Consider the following 16,972-nt stretch of genomic DNA (forward strand, 5'->3'; position numbering starts at 1 on the left):
ATAATAGCAGACAGTAAGTGAGAAGATACTTAAGGGGAGAAAACAACCCTAATCAGTTAAGCTTATTAGAATTTCACGGTTCTCAGGAGGCTGTGAGGTGTAAATTGATACAACCCTGGGGTGATAGAAGAGGTGGAATGAAATCAGATTTCATCTAGATGTATGAAGGCAAAATGGCACTAAAATCTAATTTTTACACTTAAAATACATTCACTAGTGATACATGTCCAAACATGTTAAACCACACATTTCAGAAAGCTTATTACCATATTCCTTGCAGTGAATTCACAGTGATGCAAAGATTTTTCTTGGTGACACCTGCAATTCACACATACCTTTCCAGTAATAAATGCAGTGCTTTGTCATATTTTACAGTAGATGAACACGCTGAATAGCAGCTTTATTTAGCTAATGTGCTGCACATACTCTTTAGCTACACTCATTGAGCATATTGCTCCAGTGCAGTCCCTGCCACCCTTCATGGATATTGTATCAGACAAAAAGCCTGTTTTCCTTGTTTTCAAAGCAGCCCAAAGAATGAACGTTTGGTACTTTGGAGATTTCTTTATTTTCATAAGAATAGCATGTTCAGCTATGTCGATCTGATGTTTTGAAACTGTCACATTCAAGGCTAAAATTCTTAAAAGTAGGAGCTAGGAGTAAACACTGGCACAGCAGCAAAATTTGGGATGTAATTAGAAAAACTGTTGGACTGACAAGGTGTGACAATGGGAATAAATTCAGTTAAGTTTTGTGGTTGCTCAATTTAGTTTTCTTTCACATGAAGATGATAAAAACAAAGAGAAAATGAGATGCCAAAAATGAGGGGGAGAGTAGTGTGAAGGTGAGGGATGGGAAGATATTTATAAGGAAAGAGGAAAAAACAATGATACATTTGATAAAAAGAAGTTAGACATCCAGCAAATTGCTGTTTTCTTATTTACATCTGGGAAACACACACTAGATCAGTGGCAACATCTGAAAACTTGTATGTGCAGATAAAAGAAGTCAGCTTAGCTGTAATTTTCATAAATAGGTTGAGGCTTTGTCTGCACACAGTGACATTTAATTAAGTAAGTAAACTGAAAGTGTTTTTTTCCGTCCTGTGTTTTAGTTACAGTTGAAATATTATTGGGGTTTGTAATTGTGTATGCTTTTCTGAGTAAAATTCCATTAAGTATATTAGGAATTTGCCTGCTCTGGGGGGTTTAGCAATAATCTATCTATACAGTCATTTTTAAGACAATTTTACTGAGTAATTGAAGAACTGAGTGGTAACCTAGTCTTGTGGTGCACAGTTTGACTTGCACTTGTTTATATTCACACAGAGTGAAGCAAATAAGTAAATAATGGATATCTCAGCTCAAAATGGGGGGTCATCAGAGAAGCACCTGAGAAGCAGGGTTTTTTTCTAGGGAGCTAGTTATGATACAACATTTTTGTAATTTGTATAGGAACTCCTGACCATATAATAATGATAGTTATCCTTAATGGACTCGTCCTAGTGAAAAATTCAATATAGTAAAGTAACATTTTTAACTGGTGCCATACTTCTACATGGGTTTTTTTGTACACCACTCTCTGTTGAAGTAGATGTACCAGGTTTTTACACATACAAACAAATGTGTTTTAGCAGATGATTAAGTGCAGATAAAAAACATATTTCATACAAGATTGTTACACCTCTCTCCCATTGACACTTCTACTCCCACCCCAGATCAGAAACATAGCCTAGCATGGCATGCTTTCTTTTAGATCTCCACAGACATTTGCCTGCCACGATCCAACATACATTTTGTCCTAGTTATCTGAGTATGATTATTAAATAATAATGGGAAGAGAGATCTCATCCTGTTCGTAAAGCAGAGTGGGTTTTTTTTATAGAGTGTAAAGAGTATCTGAATTTAAAGGTCTGCACTTTTTTTCACTTGCATACTCTATCTTCCAACTAACAGTGACTAATGTAGGTAGAAAATATGAAAGACAAGCAGTGAGAGAGAGAAGGAGAATTGATTGTGCTTGCTGATCTGAAGAAGTACCAGGAGATGTCCATCTTGAACGAGACATGGAGATGAGAGAAATGAGATCTGATGGTCAGATGTCTTTCTCTTCCCCTCTCTGGGGACATTGCAAAACTATCACATCAAAATGGAGCAGACTCCCTTTCCAGAAATCATTCAAGAAATGATCCTAGCTATTAATTGTGACTGATAAACCTTTAAGATACAAGATCTCTTCCTTTTGCTGAACCTCGTGTTTGCAGTTCTGATTCCTTTGATTCAGTTGCCAGAATCCTTCTAAGAAGGCCAATGCCAAGCAAACATCCTAGCTGAAATGGTAGATCCCTTTGCTATTAGTCTATCTTTCTTCTTTCCTCTACCCGCTTTCTCTTCTGAAAAAACCCTTGTTTGCTTTCTTTTTTGTTTCTTAGCTGTTAAAAAGCCTTTAAAAATGCTTTTACTTCCCTGTCATGGCATTATGCTCTTTGGAGGGAGGATCAGCTGGAATCATGGCAAAGAAAACTGCTGTCTTGGTGGTTTTATTTTGTATTCACCATACGATTCACAGTATTGCATTGTTCCTTCCCAGAGGGGGAAGATTGGTCTCTCATGCAAATCACTGGTCCTTTTCTAGGCTTTTGTAGCTGTCCTGAAATTGTTGGAAGAGATCCTTCTTTCTACAGAGTGAGAAGGAGGAATTGCACCAGACAGGCTGGCCCCAGTTATTTTATCTCTTTCCTGTGTCTCTTACAGGTCCTTTTGAGGAGCAGGCACCAAGCAGTACCTATACTGTGTTCCCAGGGCTTCTGCTGGTCTTGTGCATTTGGTGTGCCAAATTCAGTGACATTATTTGGCATAACTTGAGACTTGCATTGCATTGAGTACACAGAATCTGCCCCTCAGCCTTGTCTGTATGCAAAAGTTTCCTTGCCCATTTAAGCTGAGTGGATAAACAAGTGGTTTTTTTATTGACCTAAGTAGTACATGAAGTTGCTACCAGTTAAAGAAATGTAGTGTGTGTACATTATTTCAGCTGATAATATTTTGTGAGTAGAGGTGTCCAGAGATTCAGCTTTCACAGAGTATCATTATTGTTCATGGTAGTCAGCTTTTATCCTCAGGAATGCCTCTAAGCCTTGAAAAGTCTAAGAAAAACAAAGAGCATATACAGTAATAGAAATTTACTTTTAAATAAAGTCACAAAGTGAAGTAGAAGGAATAAGGCCAGGAGCTGTGTGGATAGATCTGCAGTGTGATTGCAGGTAGCAGGTTCTAAGCAAGTTAAGCAGGACAGAAGTTTTAATTTAACCCCCCATCTTCACAGACATCAGCACATGCATGCAGATTATTACCACCATCTGTTTTATCTACAGCAGTTTTCATCAGTTGTGTTATTTTGTGGGTTTTTTAAGTGCTTAAGCACTGCTTTGAAGCTGTTTTGTTAATTGTTAACTTGGGCTGAATCTGCATGGATGCCCACAGCAGTGTCAGCATGCTAAGATTGGAACTGTTAGATGAATGAATGGAAGTATCAGCTCTGTGCCTGTGCAGTACATTAATAGCTGTGCCAGTTCAATCAAATACACTATTGACTTTGTCACTGTGAAGTGGTATTTACCAGATCTTAGATGGACTGCTGAGAAAAATGAATGTAATCTTTCATTTTAGTCTGACTTAAAAATAAGGTAACTAAATTCTTCACATAGGTTATTTTATTACAGTTCTTCACAGGAGAAGTAGAGATATACTGGTAGATTTGAATTCTTCACTTAAATGAAATATACATGTATGAGGAACATTGTAGTGAATAGAAGGAAACTAATCATTATCTTTCATATACCTTAATCTCCTATTTTGATGCACTGGAGTTAATACTGAAATGAGAAAAGAGAAATGAAGAAAAGAAAAAAGAAAAAAAAAGAAGAAAAGAGAAGAAAAAAAGAAAATAAAAGAAAAGAAAAGAAAAGAGAAAGGAGAAAAGAGAAAAAGGAGTATGCTTATTATTTTTTTTAATTTGTTTTTTCTTTCTTCTTTACAGAACCTGAAGAAGGTGTTTGTAGAATTTAGCCATCAGGAGCTTTTTGAGTTCTACAACAAGGTCTGTAGATTTTACAGTACTATAGTTTCTTTGTAAACACCTTATGCTGCTCAGCGGGAATTGTTGCCAATATGAATTAAATCTAATAAAACTGGAAAGAAGGAATCCAACTAGAATTAAGGCTGTTGGCTTCCTTTGATCATGTAAACCATTTTCAAGAAGAGCCTGTGCATTCAGCTTTGGAATAGGCAGGGCTTGGGTCACTGTAAGCATACGTGGCAGTTAGATCAGGAGGAGCTGCTGATGATTGACAGTGGGGATCTCTCTGGAAACAGCATCTTCATGTTACATCTTCAGTCAAGATGCTAGGCTTGTAATCCAGTCAAAATGAACTCTATTATTTTTTTCCTTGTTATTATGCATTGGAAATTCAGAGGAAAACATCTGTGCATGCTAAAGAGGTAGTATTTAGACAACTGTTTCTTTAAAATTTGAATATTTAAACTGCAGCAATGAATTCTAATAGCTTCATGTAAAAACAAATATTCATGAGTACAGGATTTTTTATATTGGTATGCAAATATATTTGGTATGCATAGTTGAAAATATTGGTTATTTCTGTTTGCATGTTTCTAAACAGCCCTTTATGAGTGGAGGTTTTTCTCTCTTTTTCTTTCCTTTAAATAGCTGGAAACTATACAAGCACAGCTGGATTCCCTTACGTGATGTTTTTGAAGACTTATTTCTCCATCACGCTCCTGCCACCTCATTATTTTGAATTGAAGATAGATTGCTAAGCTGCATTTCCTGAAGGATTCAGCAGGTTGCTTCTTGTAAAATTATATGGCTTATCTGCTTTTCAGACCAGTACCATTAGCCAAGAGTCTTTGTCAAGGATCTGAAGATTCTAATGGACTTTCTTCTCTTGTTTGCTTAGCAGCTGTGAAAAATGTCTCCTTTACTTACAGTGGGGAAACACCCTGCCCACGCCCTCCCTCCCCCAAAGAATGCTACCCTGCTTCAGAAATATTTTTTTTCCATTCTATTATGTGTGTTACTTGATTCTGGTAGAAATTTGCATGTTAGTGAGAGACCAGGAAAAAAACCCATTTTTGTAGACATAAATATAGAAGTTATAAGAAAATACACAGCTAATAAAATCTCTATTGTTTTTAAATAATATTCACACAATTGATAATGCTTCTTGCAGATTTGTCAAAATAAATTCAGAATTTTTGAAACTTTATTTTGGGGCTAGTCAAACTTCATTTCGCTATCTTTGTTCTATTTTAGTTTGGTGGGATTTTTTTCTTTGAAATAATCAACAATGTCTCTCATTTCAATGTTTACTCTTGGCACTGAAAATAAGCATGGCTTCTTAGCACTGCATGCCCACTAATGAAACTAAGAAGTGTCGTGTATAACTGAGGGGAGAAATCTCAGAGTATAAAACAAAAAAATGCTGAAATGATCTGACAGATTTCTGAAAGCTATGTTGATCCTTCCTCATGCTCTTTTTACCACCAGTGTTTTCACACTGAACAGGAAAAATTGAAGTGTAGTGATTAAAGGTCAACTTAGTCATACTTTCACCCATTAGTTCCAGATGATTCATGAGCAGTATGAGAAAGGTGAAAGTCATCTTAGTTCTTGTTTGTTGATGTTTGTTGACAGGCAACTTCTTGCTGCACAGTATCTGACTCTGGGCTCTGGGCTTATAGAAGGCGAGAGGAAATTTGCTGATTCAAAATTTAAGAACTTTTTCTTCCTGATGCCTACATCAGGGATGGTTAATACCCAGCTGGACAGTTTCCTTCTATAGGTTGTTTGCTCATGACTGTAGATGTAAGTACAACTAGAATGTATGTTTTGAATACTGTGAGGTTTACACAAGTTGTCCAAGCTGAAAATTATTAGATTCAGATGATAACAGCCTAAAAGTGAGTAAAGGGCACTGAAGAGAAGTGCCAAATGATACTCTACTGCTCTGGTACAGTAACACTGTTACTGTAGAAGAAGAAGAAGAAAGTCACCTGGAAGAAGAAATGAGTCACCATTGCCTGGCAGAATATCCTCAGCTATCCGATATAGCTTGTGAGGCTGGCTGCCAAAATCACATCTTGTCATAAGCCCCTGGCACATGTGCCGTATTGTCTGGAGATACAGATGTCACCTCCTTGGTCTGGCTGTTCAACAAGAGCTTGGCATCTTGCTCATCTCACCCTGCATAGACTGGTTCATCTCTGCAGGTGGACACATCCCCACCATTCCCTCTGCTTGCTGACAGCAGTGCTTTGTAGTTAGTGCAGCTGAGGGAATCCCCTTCTGCATGGCATGTCTTCTCTACCAGTCCTGTGGCACAGTATGCTTTGTGCAAGAACACTACTCTTGAGCCTTCTCACTGAGTTTTCAGAGGTTATGTTCTGGAAGTCAGATCTGAAGTGAGTTCAGACCTTCCTGTGTAGATACAGGACATACTAAGGCAGTTGTGTTAGGGGTTTGAGTTATCTTTGTGAATGTAGGCAGTGATTGATGAATCCTGGAGGAGGTGAAGGCTGGACTAGTTTGGAGAGCAAAAGCCATGGACAAATCAGCAGGCACATCTTAGAAAAAGAAGTCAGAGTCGGAAGAAATGGGGCACAAGAGAAACAAAGGAGAGGGTAGAGAAATGGATATTCCCAAGGATGGAATTTGGGTGTTGGAAAATACCAAGAAGAGAGCAGAAACACTGGAAAAGATGACAAAGGTATATATACAAAGAAAATATTAAGCAGAGGGGGAGATAACCTTATAGAAGAATGAGAGGAAGACTGGGGAGTCAAGTAAACCAGAATTAGCTACAGAAAGTAGCCAGTTGTATAACTGCATCTAGTATTTTAAACTAACACAGAAATGCCTTGTTGCAAAGTAGACTAGGATCGAGGTATGGAATAATGAAATACAGATTATAAATCTAGCTTTAATAGGAAATATTTTTTAAATTATAAAATAATATTAAACAGGAAGAAAAATCCTAAGATTGCAATAATTTTGTAAAATTTATTTAATGTTTATCCTTGTTTGCAGATGACTGAAAAGATTTAAATTTCTTTACAGTGGTTGCCTTTCATTTTTTACTAACTACTGAATTCTTAGTGTCAAAAGCTTTATTGTAAGAAGTATAGTGGTTACCTTTAGTCAAGGACTGCTGAGAAATAAAAATTTAGTTTAAAAATACTTTTCTGTATCTAATGGGAAGCTTTGGGGTTGTACATTGTCATGGAGCAAGGACATAACCTGTACCATCTTAGTGAAGAACACTGCCACTTAAATTTAAGTGCTACTGACTAAGGAGAGAAAATTGGCTAACTGAGAAAGAGCAGAAGATTTTGGGGGTTTTGTTCGGTCTTGCAGAAAAGAAGGCTTTTATCTTGGTTGCTTCTCTCATGGCGTGAGTGGACCTGGAAGAGGGGAAGGTTATTCTTCTCCTGAGAGAAGCTGTCTCTGCTTGGTTTGTATAGAGTTCTGGTGTCATGGAAGTGTCAGTGAACAAGAGGAAAAACAAGCATGGCACAGACTGGGTCATGCGTGGGTAGATCTGCCTGAAGTAGGGACTCAACTCAGTGCCTTAGGGGTGGCAGAAAGAAAACACTTCTGGAAGGAAGGCAGACTACGCAGAATGACCACACCAGGCTGGTGAGAGAGCCTAGACAAGTGTGTGCATTCGGAAGGTGTTCAAGCTTTGTTTATGGGTACTGGTGAAAAACAGAACAGTGAGTCTCGGGGCTATTTTGATTAACCCTGAGAAGAATTTTAAAATTTTTTATTGCAGAAAACAAAAATGATTCATCCCATGCTCTTTCTAGTTCAGGATCCTAGCATACTGGTCTGTTGGACATGATCAGATTTGAAATTACCAAGGCTTCACATGGTGTTCAAGGAAGATACTTGCAGAGATTTATTGAACTCTGAAACTGGAAATTGGAATGAGTAAGAATTACTAAATCTTCTCTCAGACCTTTCAGTGCATTTTAAAAACATTTGATTCATCTTTGTTCAGACAATTAAGTCAGTATTTTCTGTGACTGTACTTCTTTCAAAACTATAATGTCAAAATCTGCCTCAGATGGACTGTTGGCAAAAGAAGGAAATCTTTTGATTCAGGAGTAACAATGATCAGTAATATTTTGAAGATTTGGAGTTCTGGATCTAAGGGAAAGCCAGTGAAGATTTGGAGTTCTGGATCTAAGGGAAAGCCAGTTCTCAAACTGCCTCAAAACCACCAAATTACTGGTGAAGAGCAACCACTTGTACATCACTGAGCAAAACCAACATTAACGGCACATTAATGCCTGTTGAGTACAAATACTTTAGATTATCTTTGTCCAGTTCAGACTTGGAGATGTAATTCCTGGTTTTTTAGGCAAATACAAAATGTCTGTAAATTTTTGCATTTTATTTTTGTTGAAATAAAATACATATTTAGAGAAATATAGCTTTACTGTCTCAAATTTTGAAACTGCCAAACCTGTTTTAGCTCTCCAGAGGAGGCTTTCAAATTCTCGTTAAGTTTCTGGGTTTTCTGACACATAAATTTTGAGTAATGACCTGCACCTTCATTTCTACAGTCTGATTTTAAGGGCTCTGAAGTCTTGTTCTTTCAAAGAATGAAGAATTTACTGACATGCTAATTCTTAACCTTGGTCAAAGGAAGAAAAGTGGTTATTGTTATAAAATAGCCATAAGTGCCCCTTCACACTTGTTCATATTCTCATATTCTTGATTCCAGCATCATCAGTAACATTTCATTGCTTGGCTGTATTGGCATATTGTATCTTCAAAGATTATGAATTCTCTCTTTACCATAAAATATTATGGTAAAATAATGACAAAGCTTAGTAATGTCTGCTGACCAGTGAATAAGTATCATAGCACTTTGTGTTATAAGCTTTTAGAGCTTATTTGACCAATGAAAATGAGTAACGTTTTGAGCTACTGTGTGGAAGTTCCTTTTCAATGGAGCAGACATGAATAACTGATTTTCAGTAGGTGTGTGAACCACAGTGCTGCTGACTAGCACACTATTGATGGTGTCTTGTTAAGATAAACTAATAAGATGCTTTTATGTGCAATTGTATAAGTTGATTTCTAATTTCCATAGAAATTAATCAGTTTTATTGGCTCTTCCCTTGGCCTCCTGAATTGCTGATCAGACCAAATTATATGCTGTGATTTTAACTGAAATAAAGTGTTTAGACCATCCCTTCATTCCCTCATTATTTTGTTTCTCAAGAGATAAAAGCTACTGGTCTCTTACAAATCAGATAGTGTTCATCTCTGTTCAGCTATGCATGCAGGAAGCACTTGCCCCTCTCACTTAGAGGGATTAGACTTTTTTCTATTGAGGTCAAACATCAAAATGTTTTCTCTGGTTATTGAAATCATAGGAAGGCAATTTGGAGTCCTACACATGCTGGAAGCATAACTGTCTTGACCAGCTGTCCTAATAAGATGATTGCATTTTTAGAGCTCTTTTAATTTCTTGTCGTCGGTGTTGAACATTAATTGCCCCTTTATAGTGATATAAAACATACATTCAAGAAAATGTGGGTGCATGTAGTACCTGTCTCTGAGATGGCTGTGCAGATCCACAGAGACCAGCACTGACAGCTATGGAGTACTAGTTCTGGGACTGGACACCCTGGAGTGGCAGATGAGCTCTTTTGGAATTCACCTTCTGGTCATTCAGGACAAGGGAAGGGAGGAGGAAGCAGCACTCCCTGGACAGTGCTAACAAGATTCCTTACATCGGCACTGTGTTGGAAGGATCATCCCACGAGGGTTAATATGAAGAGCTCTGCATACAGGTGAGCTGCCTTTACTTCATTTAGATCCCATCCATGGTTTCAGCAGGTAGGGCAGCTCTTTAATAAATTGCATTTCATGGGTAGCGTGAGAACACTGTGCTGCTTCTGTCATGCACTTGTCTGTTTTTCTGCTTCCAGGGTTAAGAAATATTTCTTTATTAAAAAAAGAAAAAAGTCAGTTTGATTTAAGAAATTATGCAGTTAATTATGTCGTAAGCATTTAAAATAATGTTTGCATTCTTGTGTTTGTTTCTAATTTAAAAGTGTTTGTCATAGCCAGTATCCTTGCTGGTGGCAGAAAATGAATCTTAGTGAGGTCAGTGAAGCCCAGGGACTGAGGAAAGGACCATGTCTCCTGTTCCTTGTACTTCTCCATGTTGAGCCCTGTGGGGCAGCTCAGGATTTTCCTTTGTTTTCACCTCAGTCTGCCAGTTAGTTCAGCAGTCTTTCCTGGATAACAGTGCATCAGGAAAAGGTCAGAGATGCTGACTGTTTTGGAAAAAAACTTAAGTCAGACTAAATGTGGTTAGCTTAACTCTTTTTTCTGGAGGGGATGAGAATATTTTCTTCATGCAAGCTGCAGTTCTGCCCAGGTCTCCTCCCTGTAAGGAATGAGGTCAGAGTAGTGCTTTGCACATCAAATGAATCCCTGTTACCTCTGTCAGGAGCCATGCCTTGTGATGGTATCTCCACCATCTTCTGCTCTTCTGAATCCTAGCAAATTCTTGCTACTTCTAGCTCATACGCAGCCTGGAGAGAGGCACCACAAGCCTCAAGAACAGAAAAGGATCTTTCTCTTGCTTCATCTTTGCTTCCAAGAGGATCTCTACTCCTTTCTCAGGCTAGTGTTCAGTACAGTTCCAGGTAGTATCCTACCTATAAGCATTTGTTGAGGTTTTCTCAACACCCCAAATTTGAAACTCACTTTGAGAAAGGTCCAGAAAAGATCTGTATAAGAAGTCAAACAAGACCAACCTTTTAGGATATTCCCTTTCAGGGGTATTATTCACTATCTGGCCATTTTTGGAACAAGCTCTATGTTCAACTAATCAATGACAAAATTTATTCTTTGCAGCCAAACTGCCTACTTGAATAAAATTATCATTGTTTCCCCACATCATCCTTGTGAATTGCAGCAAACTAAAATATCCTTGGAATCAGATTTAGGGCAATGGAAGTACGTCAGATAAATGTAGAAAAAATGAAGCCTCTAAGTGTGAACTGATACCTTCGGAGCTGTGTTCACTCACTGTCTGACAGGATGAATGGCAGTGATCCCAGTTTCTTAGGTAATCTGATACTAGATATAATAAAAAACTGCCCTAGTTAAAATAGATATAAAGAGCCAAAAAGGACACAAATAAGCAAAGCAGAGTCTCCTTTAAGCAAGAGAACGTAATATGTCACTGAGGATGCTTGGAGTGAGAAGTTTTCTCAGGTCTTGCTTGGGGCAGCACAGACTGTGTGTAACCCTCATTGCAGTACCCAGTAAGTGACTTCGAGTGCTTTTAATGTTCTCCTGCAACTGAGCTGCATTTCCCCATATCCTGTCAAATGTCACCGCTGCATCTACTCATTAAAATCTGTTTGGCAGCCTACTGATTAATTCCTTTGGGTCTGTAGTCAGAAGAAGGACAGTCTGGCCGCTCTTCTGTATGTCAGGACAGAAGATACAAGGTCCTGAATTACCTCAAGCACTGCTGGGCAGTACTGCTCTTAACTGATTCTGCAAACAGCACCTAAATGGGAATGGAAAATATCTCGAGTAATTTTAGTGTCTTTCTGTCTGAACAAGCTTTGTTTGCTGGGGTTGATAAGGTTTTGGTAAGTTGATAAGTTTGGTAAGTTTGATAAGGTGGATGAGTGTCTCTCTCAGCACTGACGTTGGTAAGCTTTAAGATCCATCTTCTGTCTGAGAACAGCAAAGTTTTAAATTAATATTTAGTTGAAACACTCAATATGAAAAAGAAGCCAAAGGTGGAGCTTTTTCTGCTGCCTGGAGCAAAGTTCATGCTTTAACTACTATGTTAGATGAATAAAATCTACCCTCGAGTTCCTTCCAGATGGGCCTGGATATGAATGTGTAAAATTATCTGAGCAAAAGGTTGTATCCCTGTGGTATAATGATTTCAGCATGTTGGAAGAAAGGAAATCTCCTATTAATCAACCTTATTCCAATGTGCAAGGTCACAAAGCATGAACTTGGTACCTTATTCTGTGTATCATAGCCCTGCCTAAATCAAACCCAGGCTGGAGACATGACTGTACTTTTTACTTGCCAGAGTAGCCCTGTTGTCATAACTATCTTCAGTCAAGTGATTTCAGTGGTTTCAAATCAGACTGAGCATTCAGCTGCCACATTTACCCACTTCTGCTTCAGCCCTTGAGAGTTCTGTCAGTCTCCAGATAAAGCAACCATATCTCTTGTATAAAAAGATACAAGGGATCTTCTTATCACTTGTATGACTTGGTGACCAGTCAAAGATGCTACAGATTTCTTTGCATAATCTTTTCTCTTTATTTCTCCCTTTCTGCTTATATTTCTCCTGTATTTAAAAGCTGATTTTTTACCCAGTCTGGGAATACAGTGCAGCAGTAATCCCCTGGTATATGGACATAAGGATGAGGAAGAACAGGAAAACATTACTGTGACAGCTTGTAAGAGACTTTGTCTTCTAGGAAGAGCCTGAGAGCCTGCTTGGAGGGAAAAAAAAAAAAAAAGAGTTAATTTTCATAGATTTAGATTAGCTTATTATAAATGGAATGCCTCTCCCCAGGTACAAGTTCACTGAAATCCCACTGTTATGCATCATGCTAACAGCACATCATCTGAAAAATGCAGATACCTATCTCTAGTCACTAGTTTTTAATCCATCAGATTTCATTAATATGATCTCTGAGGACAGTTATAAGCCCCAGTAATAAAAATCATGAACTGGAATTCTGGTTCTCCTTTGGATTTTGCAAAAACCTTCCTCAAAACACACCAGTTTCTTCTTTGACCTCTTTGCTGATGGATTCTATCTTTTACTGATTTTACCTTAGCTCACTGAGCAAACTGGTTTTGCTCACAACTTTTCCTACACTCTTTAGGTTGAAATTAATGTTTTGCCATGTTCTTTCCCTATTTGCTACATATGTACTCTGTCGGCTTTTCGAAAGAAGGGTCTGGAGTTGCCATTTTTCTGTCAACAATCCTCTGCTGGTGTGCACTTTTGAAGGACTTGGTACAAATCTTAAAGTCAGTAAAAATAATTTACAAATAGATTATACTGTATAAAATTGCACTATTCATCACAGTGGCATTTAAGGTCACTACTGGTGATATGGGGACGTAGTGAAATAAACCAGCTAAACAATTGAGAATATTAGAAAACCCTAAAATGCAAAAAAGAGGGAAGGGGAAGGGGAAGGGGAAGGGGAAGGGGAAGGGGAAGGGGGAAGGAGAGGAGAGGAGAGGAGAGGAGAGGAGAGGAGAGGAGAGGAGAGGAGAGGAGAGGAGAGGAGAGGAGAGGAGAGGAGAGGAGAGGAGAGGAGAGGAGAGGAGAGGAGAGGAGAGGAGAGGAGAGGAGAGGAGAGGAGAGGAGAGGAGAGGAGAGGAGAGGAGAGGAACGGAAAGGAAAGGAAAGGAAAGGAAAGGAAAGGAAAGGAAAGGAAAGGAAAGGAAAGGAAAGGAAAGGAAAGGAAAGGAAAGGAAAGGAAAGGAAAGGAAAGGAAAGGAAAGGAAAGGATATTTGGACACATGGGACACAGACCTAATTCACCTTTATTAGATAATCAGTCCTAATACAAAACTAATGTTTTTCTTGCTTCTTTAAGTGATTCTGTAAACTTTTACTCTATGGGAGTTTTGCTGCATTAACAACAAGATCTTTCTGTTATCTGTAAGTACAGTATGTTTATTTGAGTACACGGTGGTTTTCAGTCACTTCATTGAGAAGTAAATAGGTCTGAGAATGTCCAAGACAATGTGGAATAGCCTTATAAATTCATTTTACTATCTATAAGGAATGATGGGAGCATTATGTTCAAAAGTACAGAAGGTTGAAAACATTGATGCTTCAGAAATACCGGTATTTGAAACATATTTTTATAATCAGAAGAAAAAGGGCAGCATGAAACATAGCATGGCAAAAACCACTCAGAGTCTTGTCTACAAATCTGATGAGATTTATGATCCATGGTCCTGGCCCATGCATTTTTGCAATGCTAAAAAGGCAAACACAAGGTAATGGAAAACAATTATGAGTCATTCCTTTACTTCAGAGGTGATTAATGTGACACAGTCAAGTTAAATCCTCCAAAGAGACATCAGCTGTGTTTTCCATTGATGGGTTTTGTAAGCATGGGTTTGATACTCTTCCACAGGAGATTTTAATTTCCTGCTAAAAGATATGGTTCATGATCAAAACCAAGGTATATATAAATACTAGCAGCTCAGCTTATAAGACTGATGTTTTCTTATCAGCAAATGATAAGAACACAGAACATCTTTAGTTTTATGATACAAACAACTCTGAAGTAAAGGATGTGGAAGTGAATTGAAATATTCTAATGGACTAGGCTGCAAAGGATCTAATAGCATCTCATTAGACCACCATATTCCTGCTCTGTGTACTTGCATTAAAAATCTGAAAAATTTGTTGCTCTAAGTGAAAGAAAGAGTGGCAGAAACATAGGCAACAAAAAGGATGAGCTCAAAAAATACAAAGGTCCTTGGAAATGCTGCCAAATAAAACTATCTAAAGCCCACATCCACACAACTGGATTGTCACTTTGTCACTGTGCTTGCAAGCATTATTGAACCCTGATCTGTCTTCCTGTCCATATTTACAAACCTACTGATGTGACTGCAGAGGGCAGGACTAAAGTTGCATTTAGTCCTCAGTGTTTTCCCTTGAGGTGTGTCACTTAAGGTGTTAATCCAAGAGCTCAAGACTGTCTTTCATCCAGTTTGTCTCCAATTTCTAATGGGAAACATGTCCTGGGGATGCTTTGCCACCACCCCCAGCACTTCAGTCTTAAAATACCTCCATTCAGACTTTTGATTCCACTTTAGTGTGTGATAAGTTAGCCCAGCTCTCTAGTGCCTTTCTCAGTTTCAGCAAATTCTTAGTTGGAGCAGGGTCTTCTCTGGCTGGGAGGTGAGCCCAGAGGTTCCCTCCAGTGTAACTGAGGCTAGTTTTGTGGCTAGGCTGGATGGAAGTGTTTTGCAGAAGTTATTTCAAATTTTGTCCACTCTTACCTGTCATCAGGATGTCAAGTCTCAACTTACATCCCATTTCCGTCCTAGAAAGGCAGAAGATTGGTTATATGAAACTCATTTTTGATGTATTGAGTGCATTTGTATTCTAAGGTCACAAAATCAGGTGCTGTCCTACCACTCAAAGCTTGAAGTGAATGTGTTCCTTGGAATATGAGTGCTACTCAGGCAAAGTCTGTTCACTCCTTGTTTCCCTTCATTTCCTTAATATCAGAGACAGGTGAACTCAGGGCTGTGTACATCCACATACACAGATGTGTCTGGATTCATCGTACTGCTGCAGTGTATTGAATTAAGCATTTGCAGAAGTATTTAGCACTTTTATGGTCAGTTTGTTCCTAGGAAAATACTGAAATAGCTCAGTGATCTCAGGGTTTACCTGACACTTAATGAACAGTTTTTTGGACACAGTCATTTTAGCATTTGGAAATGGATGACTCATTTATAATAAATTTTTAGGGGCACTTCAGCAGCTTGTTCCCACCCCACCAGCTCTGACTTTATCATTCTCTGCATCTTTGCTCCCTCCACTTTTCGCGGTTCATTTTTTTTTTCTCCCCAGACTTCACCCACAGCTACCTATATCCATATTCACCATATGTGGTTGCTTGGGTTTCAAATGGTCAATGCTGCTCCATTCTGTGTGGCAAATGAGCTGTTGGAGGCACTTCAGGAGCTGGATTTAGGGTTTGGTGGCCCTGGAAAGGGGAGAGCTGAGCAAGCAGGTGGGGCTCACCTCTGTCTGGCATCATTCTGCCGTGTGGACTGCAGCACTGTGACTCCTGCTTAAACCCCTATTAAAAGCCCGTGTTTATCCTGTAGGCAAATTCCTTTTCCAAGTCACCATTTCTCAGATTGCTCTCTGAAACTTACTTGTTGTTCTTCCCCATGGAGAGCTTCTGATACTAAAATTCTCTCAGTCAAGGCATATAATTTAGTACATTCTTTACACCAGCCCTGAGTTTATTGTGCCTTTGCTTTGTCTTGTTCTCACATTACTCGCTAACAGAGATAGTTCTTATTTTCTACCAGAATTATTTTTGAGGAACACAGAGTGTGACAGATCTCTATCCTAGGTAGTCTTCCAAGGTTTCCTGGTTTCCCAGTTCTCTGTTGTAGATAAGGATCAACATGTGAATCAGATTTTTTCTCAGGTCCATATTAATCTCAGCTCTTGGACACTGATTTCTTGCTTTGTGGGGAAAGTGTGAAGTGAATATGTCCTCCTTTATTCACCCAACTATTTCTCTTATCTGGTGTTTTTAGCATCCAGACAGTATAAGTGGTGTTTTTTTCCTATCCTCATTTCTCTTTGTTGTGTTTTTGTTTTGTTCTGTGGTGTGGGTTCTTCTTTCTGTGTATGGCCTTTTTTTCCTTCCCTGTTTGTTTGGGGTGTTTTTACCAGCTTTTGGTGTTACTATTTATGCAACCTTTATTCTTAACTTTGATCTGATTGTTACAAGTTTGCTCTATTTTTGCCGGATTCCAAGTATCAGATGTTAACCTGTACTTGTTCCTCCAGTACCACTCTGTTACACTGATGATCCATAGAGGAAGAATTGCTTTATATGTACTGCCCACTAAAGATAAAGATAACTCCTAATTCAACTTTTTCCCAAGAGACATCTTCAGGCTGTGAAAACTTTTACAGAGATATAAAGTGATAGGGAGTTTCTCATAAAAGAGAGGCCAAAGGCTGCTTGAGCTAAAGCAAAGTGACATGGCATTTCAGTCCCAAAGATTTTTGCCTCTCCTTGCAAAGACCTGAAATGAAGTCAAAGGATGAAACTGAATCTTGACTTTATAGACACATGGTTACTCATAA

The 16,972-nt window shown here is 38.5% G+C and overlaps 1 protein-coding gene across 2 annotated transcripts in view; it reads left to right on the forward strand.

The window, feature by feature from the left end:
• COMMD10 (COMM domain containing 10) overlaps window positions 1-16,972 on the forward strand; it is a 150,014-nt gene that overhangs the window by 101,712 nt on the left and 31,330 nt on the right. The window contains exons 6-7 of one of the 2 annotated variants that reach the window (XM_038123863.1): window positions 4,039-4,098; window positions 4,726-5,284. The exons of the other annotated variant lie outside the window; for it this stretch is intronic. Coding sequence (XP_037979791.1) covers window positions 4,039-4,098; window positions 4,726-4,764 — 99 coding nt within the window. The 3' untranslated portion in view covers window positions 4,765-5,284. Of the gene's footprint in view, window positions 1-4,038; window positions 4,099-4,725; window positions 5,285-16,972 lie in introns of those variants that run through there. 2 annotated transcript variants of the gene reach the window in all.

This window comes from Motacilla alba, chromosome Z (assembly GCF_015832195.1).
Source record: "Motacilla alba alba isolate MOTALB_02 chromosome Z, Motacilla_alba_V1.0_pri, whole genome shotgun sequence".
Taxonomy (NCBI): domain Eukaryota; kingdom Metazoa; phylum Chordata; class Aves; order Passeriformes; family Motacillidae; genus Motacilla; species Motacilla alba.